Here is a 13,776-nt window from a genome sequence, read left to right on the forward strand (position 1 = left end):
CAAAATGCATTTTGAGAGAGTAGTTATTACAATGAGAGCTGTTTTGTAAGGTTTGTCAACACCTGTAAATCAGTGTAACAGAACAGAGTTTTTAACTGGGGGGGGGGGGAACACTCCTGCTGAAATTTATGAAGGCTGTTTTGATGACAGATGCCGTGTAGAAACCCTTCAAAGTGTCTTTTGCAAAATCCAAGCACGTACAGTGGTGCCTTGACTTATGAACTTAATTGGTTTCGGAACACTGGTTGTACCTCAAAATGGTTAAAGCACCATTTCCCATAGGAATGCATTGAAATGCAATTAATCTGTTCCAGCTGAAGAAAAAAATCATCAAAAAAAACACACAACAAAACACTGCAAGACCCACTGGAAACGTGATTAATCCGTCCTGGCCGAAGGGGGGGGGGGAAGCAAATAAACCATGCAAGATCCTTTGGAAATGCAAAAAAAGCAAAGCAAAAAGCAAACAAACTGTGCAAGACCCATCGGAAACATGATTAATCTGTTCCAGCCGAAGGGGCAAAAAGAAAGAAAAGTACAAGACCCTTCGGAAGGGCAAAAAAGCAAAGCAGAAAGGAAAAAAACCTGTGCAAGACCCTTTGGAAATGCAAAGGGGGGGGCAAAGTAGAAAGCAAACAGGCCATGCAAGACCCATCGCAAATCGGGAAAAAGCAAAGCAAAAAGCAAAAAAAAAACAAAAAAAACAAACATGCAAGCCCCATCGCAAATCGGGAAAAAGCAAAACAAAAAGCAAAAAAAACATGCAAGACCCTTCGGAAATGCAAAAAAAAGCAAAGCAAAAAGCAAACAAACCCACAAGACCCACTAGAAATGGGGGAAAAAACCCAAAAAGCAAACAAACCCTGCAAGCCCCATCAGAAATGGGGGGGGACCCAAAAAGCAAACAAACCTCATAAAACCCATCAGAAATGGGGGGGACCCAAAAAGCAAACAATCCTCATAGTACCCTTTGTCTTGCAAACAAAACCCGCAAGACCCATCAAAAATGGAGGGGGGGGACCCAAAAAGCAAACAAAACCTGCAAGACCCATTGGAAATGGGGGGGCAAAAAAAACAACAAACCCTGCAAGACCCATCACAGCACAGAAACATAATCCACCACCCAGCCCAAAACCATGCTGCAAACCCCACCCAGAACAGTTTTCAAAAAACAGAAAGCAGCGCCTTGCCTTACCAGGCAGCCCGAAGCCTCCTCCAATCGCACACTTTCTAACCACTGGGGCGAAAGAGCTACAAAGAAGCAGCTTCTTCACCACCAACAGTTAGCAATTTGAATTCCCCGCCATTTTTTCCCAGCCTTTTTTTGTTGTTGTAATTCAAAATGGTTGTATGTTGGGACATTAATAAGTCGAGGCACCACTGTATTGCTGCCAAGCCCTAAAAATTTGATTTTAACTTAGTCCTTCCTAAAACCCTGATCTCGTATTTTGCAACTTTCACTTCGTCTGACAGATGTGGCTGGACTTGGAAGGCAACCATTATAAAAATGGTGATATAATGCAGGTAGAGGTGAAACAATGGATGAAAGACAGAGACCCTGAATTCCTAGCTGAAGGAACAATGAAACAATTTTTACACTGGAATTTGTTGTTGTTGTTGTTGTTTGTGAGGGGGGAGGTTACATTGTAAAGAAAGATGCCACCTCACAGAGAAAAAGCTGAGGCTTTGCTTGCTTTTCTATTTTTTAACATTTTTAACAAGCTATGAGTAAGCAGACAAAACTTTCCAGCAATCTCATATATTTGAACACCAATTAATAGTATTTGGGACAAGTTTTGGGTAAGCGTAGATCCGTGGTTCCCAAAGGTGTGTCTGAAGGTATTGTTAAATCAGAGCTCCCAGAAGGCCTCCGCACGGCCCATGCCGGCTAGCGTTGCTGGGAGTTGTCTTCTATTACCTGGGGACTGATATTTAGGAACCCCTGGATCTAGAGAGATGGATATGAGCAGATCTTAACAAATCATCATCTGAAGGGGGAAACAGCCTCATAGGTTTATTTTTATTTTTATTTATTTATTTATTTATTTGATTTATACCCTGCCCATCTGGTCTAAAAGACCACTCTAGGCGGCTTCCAATATAGCAAAAACAGTGAAATAATATTAAAAAAAACACACAATTACATAAATCATATTGTAATAAACAGAATACAACAATAGAATAGAAAATACATAAGGAGAGAATAAAGAAAAGTCAGATATTAACTGGAGGGAAGGCCTGAATGTATAGCCATGTTTTTAATTGACTTTTAAAAGTGTCCAAAGTGGGGGCCGCGCGGATCTCAGGAGGGAGATTGTTCCAGAGGCGAGGAGCCACCGTCGAGAAGGCCCGGTTTCGTGTCCTTTCTTTCCGGGCCTCCCTCTTCGTCAGGCTTCTCAGCCTCACCTCCTGGCTCATGCGGGTGATCCGAGTAGATCTAGGTGGAAGCAGGCGTTCCATCAAGTATCGAGGTCCTAAACCGTTTAGGGCCTTATATGTAAGCATTAACACTTTGAAGTCAATGCGAAACGGATGGGCAGCCAGTGCAGCACGGCCAGAGTAGGAGAGATATGTTGGCATTTTCTCACTCCAGTAAGGAGTCTGGCCGCCGCATTCTGCACCACCTGAAGTTTCCGCGTCAGCTTCAAAGGGAGCCCCATGTAGAGCGTGTTACAGTAGTCTAATCTAGAGATTACGAGCGCATGTACTAAGGTAGTGAGCGCCCCCGTGTCTAGGTAAGGTCGCAGCCGGGCTATCCGCCAAAGGTGGAAAAAGGCGGAGCGGACTACCGATGCCACCTGCGTTTCCATGGTGAGCATCGGGTCCAGGTGTACCCCCAGGCTGCGGACCCCACTCTAGGTTGACCTCTAGAAACACTTTCCATTAACATGTATGCCAAAGAAGCACGAGCTACCTAGAGCATTGATACACCCTAGTCCCCAGGGGTTCAGGCAGGATTCTTTTCCCGCTTCGCCTGGAATTGCCAGTGATGGGCCCTGGGACCGACCAGAAGCAAAATGCTAACCCTGAGCCACAGCCCCTCCTACTACCAGGTGACTGTGAAAACCATGTGTGTTGCAAAGAATTGCCCAGTAACTCTGGTGGGCCTTCCTTTGGTGGAGCTACCACTGCAGCACGGTTAAGTTTCTCAAATGGTGCCACTCGGGCTGGTGCAGCCAAGCAGTTGTGCTGTGAAGAGTAGCCTTGGCTATTGCCAACACAGGGAGGGTAAGAGAAACTGAGAAGTGGAAACACCTCTGCCATTGCATTGCCTTACCTGACTACCTTAGGTGGATCGTATAGGACTAGAAACCGTCAGAGAGATTGCAAACAGGATGTTGGAAGTATTCTAAATGAAAACTGCTTCTGGGTTATGGCCAAGCCAAGAAGCTGCCATAGCAGAAGAAGCATATAAATCACATTGTCCATGCATTTCTACAAGACGCACCGACAGCACACTGACATTAATGTCCAATTCTAGTTATTTTTATTATTTTCATAAGAGCTTTAACTGCAGTGCCTTTTTCATAATATGTTCTAAGGTGTATGTTTATGTGTGTGTGTGTGTTTTGAAGTAACAACAATTTTCAATTTAAATCCCAGATGTTGATTTCATCATAATTATTTCAGAAGTGCTCTAATTTGCTCTCAAAATCTCTTAACAGTCCTAGAAATTAGCAACTATAAGGAGTGAAGTTTTCAAGCTATCATAATAAGCCTGGCAATAACATGAACATGTTAAGAAATGTCAATTTTTGGACGAAAATGCTAATGCATAAAAGCCTGCTTCAATGCTACAGAACAGAATAAAGAGCGTTCGCCAGTAAATAGTGCATAATAGAAAAGCAATGTTTCATTGGAACTCGTAAAGCTTAATGGCAATTTTGTTTTGTACGTACAATTTTTTGTGGAAACTGAATTTTGCATTTCACTTTAAATGCAAACAGGAAAACATCTATCAAAATTCTATAGGTACCTTGAGTGACATCCTTAAAAGCAGGTTCTGCTCAGTGAACGATTTAATAAACTTAACGGAGATACAAAAGGCCATTTATCTAAACAAGGCCACTGTTTACTTAGCAATTTATTTTGGTTTCTATATGATACATGTAAGTTTCCCATCTATGCGTCTCACATTTTTCATAGTTCAGTGGTGCCAAATTACTTTTTTACATGGCAAAAAAAGCCCTTTCAGCTTCATGGTTTTGAAAGGACCCTTAAGATCTAATCCACAAGAATCTTCTAGCAAGCTAGCAGTTCTCATCCTTTCCTGTTCTGATCCCACCAAGAGGGACAGAGGATTAGGAGAAATGGTGAAAGTCCAAAGTCACCACTGGAATGCAAAAAGTTCACCGGCGAATACACTTGTGGCATTGGTAGTGGTAGGAGGGGACATGTCACACTTGCAGAAGCACAGAGGGATCAGTGAATCCTCAGAAATTCTTATGAAAATCCTGTGTCCCACCGGGACTGCTCCTGTCCGCCACTTGCTGGGGAAATAGGAAGCAACATTTTCCAATGGGTCTGAAATAACCTTACGGTGATATCTGGCTCCATGCAAAATCTGCAGTGCAGGGATGGTCCCTGACATGCAGAGGCAGAGGGAGAGGATGCAAGTGTGACATGGTCTGTGATGCAGACATAATGCAGGGCCTGGCTGAAGGAGCAGGGAATGGAAGAGGAGCCCCAGGGCCCTCCCCTACCTCCTCTCTCTCTCTCTCTCTCTCTCTCTCTCTCTCTCTCTCTCTCATATGAATTATCTCAACACAGACTGCAACCACCTGAGCCCGCTCCTTTGCTCCCCAACCACCACACACACACACCTTTCCCTGCTTAGTCTGCTGCCAGGACAACTTCAGCCTGGCTAGGGAAAGAGACCAGAAGAGGTTCTGTCAGTTTTTGCTCCCTGCCTGGAACTCAACGATTCAAGATGTTTGAATATTGACCTATCTCAAGGCCCAGTTACTCTGGGTGTTAATAAGGTGTAGCCCCTTTCTTGGCTGTGGCTTATCAGAGGAGAACATGGCAGCCAAAAGTCCCTCTTCCCTAGAGTGGATTTCCCATCTGACCTCAACCCCTGTCCAGATGATGACGAGCCCTTTCAGGAGGATGAGGAAGGTCCTCCGGAGGAGGATTTCCTTACATTTTTAACTACATAAATCCTGAGAATGTACACTCTCCTGAAACAGTTCATTACGTAACAGCCAAAGAAAAATCCCAGCACTATCTTCTGAATGCTCAGGAATATACGCCAGATGGAATCCTACTGGTATTCACACAGAGTCTGTGGAACTTGCTGCTGCCTATTGAGGCTAACTGATCAGGTGCCAGACTCCATCTTGGGCATGTGACCAGGCACCTCAACAATTAGCTGCAATTAGCTACAGCAAGTTACACAAAGTTTATGTGAACATCAATAGGACTCTAGCCACCAACAGTGCATGCATATCCTAAACTGTAAAAGTATATTCATCATCACAAGCCCAGAATGAACTGAACTGTGCACACATTAGAACTACAGGCTAACAAACCACAGCTATGCAGTATATTTCCACATACTGAAAAAAGGGGGGATCACCTCATAGCAAGTATCTCGTTCTAAGCATGTGTAGACATTCTGCTGCATTTCCAGCATATCTTGCAACAATCCCATCCAGTGTGCTTCATTAACAGGAGGCTGCCTTTTAAGAGATAAAATTTTTTTTAAGTTTACAAACAAATCATTCCCAAATGAAAGCGTGAAAACTGAAAACATAAACTTCATCTCAAAAGCCACAGAAACATCAGCCCCATGGTGGGAACACATTCATGCCTACAGCAACAACATTCATGCTAAATGCTATAAATAAATATTATACAGATATTCACATACCATTATGCAGTGATTTATATTTAATATCTTAGCAATCCGCACATCATTCTCATAAGATAAGCCACCAGATAAGGAGCTGAAGTGGACATCTGGTCAGTGAGTTCACAGTGGATGGGAGATTTCATCCAGGGACAAAGAGCTGGTGCCTAATCTAGCTACTTACACAGTAGCCTGACTCTAGACCATTGATATTTTAAGGCTAGACCAATAGCTCCTAGACACAAAATCTGAGATCATGGTTCTAACATATGACTGGCACTCTGAATGGGAAGATGCTTACATCTGGCTTTCACCACTTGGTCAACTAGAAAACTATGGCCTTATCTGTAAACTGCAGAACCAGTGGAGGGGGAGGAGAGAAGGTCTGAGCTCAGTTTCCCCATTTCATTTCTTATATGATCCACAGTATTATGTGCAACATGGAGCACAAAATGCTCTAGGGCATTTCCAGTCTTTGCCATTCACTACATTGCCCTGCGCCACAAAATCCCACTTGCTCATCACTGCTTGTGTTTTGCTGCCTCTCACCCATATGACTTTCTTCTCTTTTTCCCTTTCTGGCATCTTACACACACACACCATTTATTTCTGCAGACCACCGTTCCCAAGCCCGAAACTTTCTATAGATTATATCATCTCTCTTGGGTGCATTTCTTGGAGAGCAATCAAATCAGCTAGCTTCTAAGCAGCAAGGTGCTAAAGAGGCATCAGGAAAACAAAATCATTTTTTACTCAGAAACCAATCCTCCAGAGCTCTGTTTGTAACTCTGTTTAAGAAAACATACCCAGTTGCTCAGGCTTTGGCCCCACTTAAAATTATGTACAATATTTCACCTGCTAAGGTGTGTAGTGACGCACATCTAAACATGTGTACCAAAATTTTACAGGAAGCCTTATCAGCATTTAAGCCATGTAGACTAACCTGATGGAGCCTCGTGATGCAGCGGTTAAACTGCACTACTGCAGTGAAGACTCTGCTCACAACCTGAATTTGATCCTGGGCTCGGGTAGTCAGCTCCAGGTTGACTCAGCCTTCCATCCTTCCAAGGTCAGTAAATTAAGTACCCAGCTCATGGGGGGGGGGCAAAGTGTAGCCTGCATAATTAAATGGTAAACCACCCAGAAGCGTATTTTAAGCACTGTGGAGCAGTATATAAGCAGCACAATTTGCTTTAATGTCTCCAAAAAATTTTTGCTGTTAAGTCACAGAGGGAAGATCGGTGGTCCCCCTTCATATATTGTTGGGACTACAACTTACACACACGCACACGCGCACGCGCACGCACGCATGCACACACACACAAGTAACTGCTTGGAAAATAAATATGTTTGTTCCCATTCACTCCAGACAGCCACTGCTTGTTACTCACTTGCGACCTGTATGTCTTGTCAATCTTATCATCAGCTTCTGTGCTTCTTCTGGGCTATTTTGTGTCTCTTTTACAAAGGTTACGGGTTTCGGAAGTCCATGCTTCTCCAGAAATTCTGATACACTGCAATAATTATTATGAGCATTATGTAGCATCCAACCAAAATCTAAATCAGTCCACTGTCATCAGCCCAGTTCCACCACCAACAGACCCAGAGAGAATCTAATCTTTTCAAGACACAAAATAAAATGCAGGGTTCTCTACAAGGGTGAGCGACCTTCAGGATTACATTTATTTGAATTGATACAACCTGCAACCCTGGAAAGTTTGAGCAGGTTACAAGAAAAGTAAATATATTAATAACCAAAATGCAAATAGGTTATACAAGAAGAAATAAAGGATAAAGGAAACTTTCTGCCATTCACACCAACCTACACAATTTTGCTTCTCCACTTGTGGAAATGAGGCTGTGTTGGGAGGGGGGGTCAGAGACACAGAGCAGTGAGACTTCTGTTTTGCAAAAGAAGTTAGTACGGTAGTTAAGAAGTCTGTTCCACTAGCGAACTAAGTCTTCCACAAATTGGAGGTATGCAAATTTGGACTGCAACTCCTAGATTTCTGTCTGGGATATTACGGGAGCTGTAGTCCTAAAACACAACTCTGCAGCCCTCTGCTACAGCTGACATAAAAAATAGCACATGGCACTTATTTTCTTCCGAGCATGAATATAGTTTTGAATACTATTGTTCTGTAACTAGGATTGTTTAAAGAAGCAGTGGGAAAAATCCAGGCTGCATGTGGTCCCCAGGGACCCAATCATTCTAGCCCTCACATCAGACCACAATGCTTAATTTTTTAAAAAAATGGGGAAAAATTATTCAAAAAGTCCCCTTGTGGGTGAGGTGGGGAGTAACATCCCTAGAGGGCGTACTGATTTTGACCATTAGAGGGCACAGGAGGCTTTTTCAACTTATCCCCCTCCCCTGTTCTTGTACTGTACTAATTTTTTTTTGTTAGGACTGGGCTAGGGTGGTTTGATTTGCATTACTATCTGTTGACTACATTATTTACAAGTCAATGTGAATCAGCCCAGAGCACCCTGCATCTCTAATTTCTTCTTCTGCTGCTGAGGCTTCTACGTTTTTAGAATCAAATGCATTCACATTGGTTCAGACTGTATTATCGCTTGAGCCAAAGCAATGGGCGATCAGAAGCTGGCTCCCAGCTTCCTAGTTTAAAGTATAGCATGTGGAGGTATCAGTTCAGTTGAGATGCCCTTTGTCCCTAAATCTATTTTTTTCCAAAGGCTCAGTGTCACTGCTGGTATGCTAGAGCAGCTGGAGACCAAAGTGTGTGGGGGGAACAACAGGTAAATCAGCACAGAGGAGGAAATGGGCAGCCAGTATTTGCCTGCAGCTTGTTAAGGCAGCTCTACTGTAGCAGTGCCTTCTAAAAATCTAGACAAGTGCAATAGAGCCACCTTAACAAGCTGCTAACAAGTTCAGATTGGCCATTTCCTCAGCTCTCTCTGCTGACTCCTAAATGGTATGCTAAAACAAATTCATCTGGGGAAACCCAACGTGCTGGGTGTGACTTCACTGCGGATCATTTTGCTTTTTTTCCTGCTGTGTAGCTGCTCCTTGAGATCCAATCCTTCTCCCCTGCAAAATGACTCTACATTAATATGGAGAGATCAACTACACTTGCCCAATAATTAGTGTCAAATTAAACAAAACACAATTGTATATATAATATTTCATTCTATTCATCATATATAATCAAACCACCAAGAAGCCATTTCATCTGTATATCATTTAAACTCTACAAAATTTGCAATGTTTTCAAAACTCTGTAGTAAATGATTGAAAGAAAAGAGTTCTAAACAGCAGCCTATATACTTAAGCCTTTTTAAAAAGGCATGGGGTCTTATTTCTTCCTCTCTCCTTTAACTATATTGCCACAACATGATATTAGCCTTCACATTCCCACATGGAAGAAAAACCTCAGGACATGAACTTCTGTTTATGAAAGGCCAAGGTCTAGAATGTAATTTCCACTCAGCTCAAAGTAATACTTGACCTATAGGCCCTCTTTCATAATAATAATCCTGACATCTTGAACTGTAAAATATAATACAGTGCTAATAAAAGGAAACATATTGTGAGAAATGAATGGGGTGGGTGGGGGTGGGGGGAGAAGCGTCTCACCTAAGAATTTGTTCCAGTTCATCAACTTTATCATGAAGACTGTTTGTAATGTCTGTTTCAGGACTGGAAAGGATGAAAAACATTTGCACATATTATGAAAGAAAAGGAGTCACAATTAGGAAATGCAATTGTATCCCTAAAAATGTCCGTCTTTTCACACACACACACACACACACACACACACACACACACACAAATACACATACACTGAGAACACCTCCAAAAATACCATTCAGTGTGATAGTGCTCGTTAGGATACCACATGCCTTCCCTTGACTAGTACCTACAGGGAATGGAGATAAGACACCTTCCCCTTCCATGACCCAAGTGTCCTACCTGTGGAAGGTGGGGGTGGGGACTAGATTTCTGGGGCTGAAAACATAATAGTCAGACTATTGGCCCATCTAGCGTCTTACTGTCTACACTGATTGCCAGGAGTTCTCCTGAGCTTCAGACAATGGGGGCTTCTTAGCCCCAGTCGCTCTCTCAGAGAGTGATCCTGTGTAATTCTACACACAGAAAATGTGCTCTGCCACTGAGCTAAGGCCCTTCCCACATGGCCTTCTCCTAATAGGACGTCTCTCCCCGACTCATGGGCGGTATACCAATCCATGGGCATTGATACAAGAGTAGGGTGCTTTTTTTCCAACTTTAAGTAAGCAACCAGCAAATAAGAGATATAAAATGGGTAGACTATCCGTGTTACAGGCTACATTAAACATTTGAAACAAATCGAAAAATTAATTAATTCCAGAAATATCCCCGTTGCCTCTATTTTACACTACATCCATTTCTTATGTAGATAAGGTAGAACAATATATTAAATGGAAAGAAAAGGGGACTCACAGAGCGAGAGATCTTTATGAAAATGATGTCCCCTTTACTGTAGTGCAATTAAAAGGAAAAATTCAGGGGGTGTAAATGAACTGAACTCTTTCCCATCAATGACACTACCTAACTATTAATTCCACAGTAAAACAAAGTATGACTGGAAATATGACAAACATTTGAATGTATCCTAATGGAATTGATAAATAATACAAAAAGGTAAATTTCTAAAATGCATTCACATTTCATTTCATTTAAACAAACAAAGAAACAAATATATGTGATCACATTCAACCGAAAGAGATACAAATAATTCAATTGGATTGAAAGCCATCTGGGAAGATGATACTGGGGTAAAAATAGAACATATGGAGCAAGCTCTGGATGGAAAACTATCAGCAATTCCCAGGGAAATCTCCATAAAACGATTATACCAATGGTACATTGTGCTAGTACGTCTTGAAGGGTCAGCAACACAAGCAGGATAAAATGTTGGAGAAATTCTAACCCGCAAGGCGCATGTCGTGGTCATGTCCTGTAGTGTTACATTTTTGTAAAACAAATATTTACAGATATGGCAAATGTTATACATCGAATTATCCATGCTACATGCATTATTAACTTTATTAACAATTTGGAGCAGAGGGACAAAATAAAAAAGTGGCATTCTAGGGTGTTAGAATACCACAGCACTCTTAATATTAAACTCCTGGTACTTAGAACTGTGGCAAACTGTCATGGCAGAAAAACTGGCACATCAGCTTAAAGTAGGCAAAAGTAAAGCCAAAGTATCAATTTATATGAAACAGGGCATTATTTTATTTTACATACAAATCAAAGAGCTACTCAATATCTGTCAAAGCCCTTCCTTGGACCTATGAAAACTGTAAATTGCAAATTGTAATACAGAGAAATATAAAGAAAATCTCCAGGCTGTGAATGAATTCCTGTTATATTTTGTAATGGCAAGGTAAATTGGAAAAAAAATGCATCTCTGTCAATAACTAGATTTCAGTTTTATATATGTGCTTGTTTTGTCTTTTGTGACTTTTTTAAAAAGGTTCTTCTCTGCTATTTGTTTGCTTTGGTTATAGTTTTGTGTTTAAAATGTAACAAAGGAGTTAGCAACCTGCACGCTTAAATGTGTCAGTCCAGAAAAAGACTTTGCTGCTAATTTCTGTTGATTGCACAAATAAACTCTTATCCACACCATTGTGGATAGGGATACTATAATTCAAGACAGTTATCTATAGCAGATTTTTTGTTAGCTTCTATGATGATTGCATAGACAGTAGAAATTGGCATGAAGAATCAAAACATATGGATTGTCTGCGTACAATGGTTGAAATCCTATTGCTCAGCATAGTAAGAGGAGGCCTATTGAATTAGTGGGGATTTGAGGAGTCAACTCTTCCATAAGTGCCATTGATTCTAAGCTATACCAAACTAAGTTACAACTGGAGTAGGACCATCTGAATAAATGGAACTTAGAGAAGAGCTGACTCACCAAATTCCCGCTGATTCAATAGGCTTACTCTAGTGCAACTTAGGAGTAGGATTTCAGGATTTCCGCCATTGTGTCACAGCCAGTCTTGGATACGAAAGGGTTATATTCCTGGTTTTAATATACTGTACAGTAGTTTAGAACTTCACAAGCAACCTGCCGGTGACAATGAACTCTTCACCTGCTGAGCGTATCACAGTTTAATGAAATGGCAGCATTTTCAACACTCTGGCTAGGAACTCAGGTGGCCTGTCTCCTGCCCATTCCGTCCCTTTTTGCTGCAGCCTTCTTGGATTCTGGACACGTCTGGAAGGACAGAGGACTATATAAAATCCTTGGGTTTATGGCTATGTCTTTGGGTCTTTGTCACAGGACTGAGGGTGAACAGACACCTGTAACCATCTTTGCTAGAGCAGCAATCTAATGCACTAAGGAGGCTTTCTGCAGCAACAGGGGTGATTAAGACACAGCTTCCCTCTGACTGATCTTCTGTATCCACTAACCATTACTATACCTAATAACATTATTCATCAGATAAGTGTCATGTATCGTTTTGAAGACCTTAGAATCTTTTAGGCTTTCAACAGACTAAGCCATTGATTGAGACAGCTCCATTTTTTTAAAAAAAAATATTTCCACAGCAGAGGTTTGGTATGTGACAATACTCACCCATAACCTCTCTGGGGGAGGCATTCTAAAATATCATAACACAGAGACAGCTGGTTATCACGTTTGCAGCTATAGATGCACTCCAATGCAATCATCATCAACAGGTCTTGATCTGAAATTATCTTTTGCTGACACTAGGAGGAAAGGAAAAGGCCACATCCATTGCTGTTTGTGTACTACAACATTTTCTCAATTTGCAATTTGCTTCTTTGATATCTCTGTGCAACAGCCAACTGAATCAAACAACACAATTACAACCGTAAAGCCAATTTAGTTATTTTTGTTAATTACAGAGGCTTTCCTGGTTTTGTAATAATTCTCAATTAAATATCTTTTAGAACTACAGAACCTGCAAAAGAAGCTCATTGGTAACCAGCGGGCACAGCAGCTATTTGGAATAGCAAGTTATTTCCAGTCTCATTAAAAAAAAATCCCATAACAATATTTTCCATCAGGCAATTTATTGAAATTAAAATATTTGTAATTCTAAAGCTTTTAAGCTTGGCTACATTGTATGATTTCCTTGATCTGCCCATAAATAGCTTCTGTATGCTTTCAAGTGCTCATTTCTTTTGACCTGTTTACAGCCAAGCCACTCCAGTCCATAGCTACAAAGAAAGCAAGGAATTAATGAACATCTTTCTGAGGTGCCACTTAAGATGCAGGAATGTGGATTTATTCTGGGTCTGCAGCTACAAAGCAAGGCTTCAAGAAGATGAAAATGACTACAAATGTTTGTAAAGACCACATTAATCCTTATTACAAAAGGGCCTTCCTTTCCTCTATTTCTGCATTTCACATTTCAATAACTTTCACATTTCAATAATTTCACACAGACTGACGGTGCAGAGCTCTACAGTCTCATAAGGCACCCAGAATTCAACAGTGCTTGCTCCTACATAAATAGGCATAGAATTCCCCACTATTTTCTGTCCCCTCTGTTTCACGGGCATGAGCCCAGAAAATGGCAATCTTGGTGCTATCCCATAGCACCAAATGGTATCCGACAGGTATCTTTCCACTGACAGAAAGCATCTTTCAGAGGAAGTAGGGGGAGCGATTTTTATTTTGGTAATTCCTTCTCCATCTCTCTCTGATGCCAATAGGAGTTGGTTCCCCTCAAGATCCACCCAAAACTCATGGCTGAAAATACCTTGAAAGCATTTCAAACCTATTGCATCTGAACCAGCTTCTGGTCACTCTGATTAAGGCTACAGATGGTACCTAATGTTTCCTTTCAGCTATAGAAACAGTAACAACTCTTTGATTGGAAAACCCCGAAGCTTATGGGGCAAATCTTCATAGCGAGGCCAGAGACATCTCAAA

The 13,776-nt window shown here is 41.4% G+C and overlaps 1 protein-coding gene across 2 annotated transcripts in view; it reads right to left on the reverse strand.

Annotated features, from left to right (window-relative positions):
• Positions 1-13,776, reverse strand: part of NBAS (NBAS subunit of NRZ tethering complex) — a 234,840-nt gene that overhangs the window by 142,856 nt on the left and 78,208 nt on the right. For both annotated transcript variants that reach the window (XM_073001737.2, XM_078388309.1), the window contains exons 26-29: positions 12,451-12,584; positions 9,450-9,512; positions 7,243-7,365; positions 5,579-5,681 (exon numbers count right to left, since the gene is read on the reverse strand). In XM_073001737.2, coding sequence (XP_072857838.2) covers positions 5,579-5,681; positions 7,243-7,365; positions 9,450-9,512; positions 12,451-12,584 — 423 coding nt within the window. The remainder of the gene's footprint in view (positions 1-5,578; positions 5,682-7,242; positions 7,366-9,449; positions 9,513-12,450; positions 12,585-13,776) is intronic.

Source organism: Pogona vitticeps, chromosome 1, assembly GCF_051106095.1.
Source record: "Pogona vitticeps strain Pit_001003342236 chromosome 1, PviZW2.1, whole genome shotgun sequence".
NCBI classification, from domain to species: domain Eukaryota; kingdom Metazoa; phylum Chordata; class Lepidosauria; order Squamata; family Agamidae; genus Pogona; species Pogona vitticeps.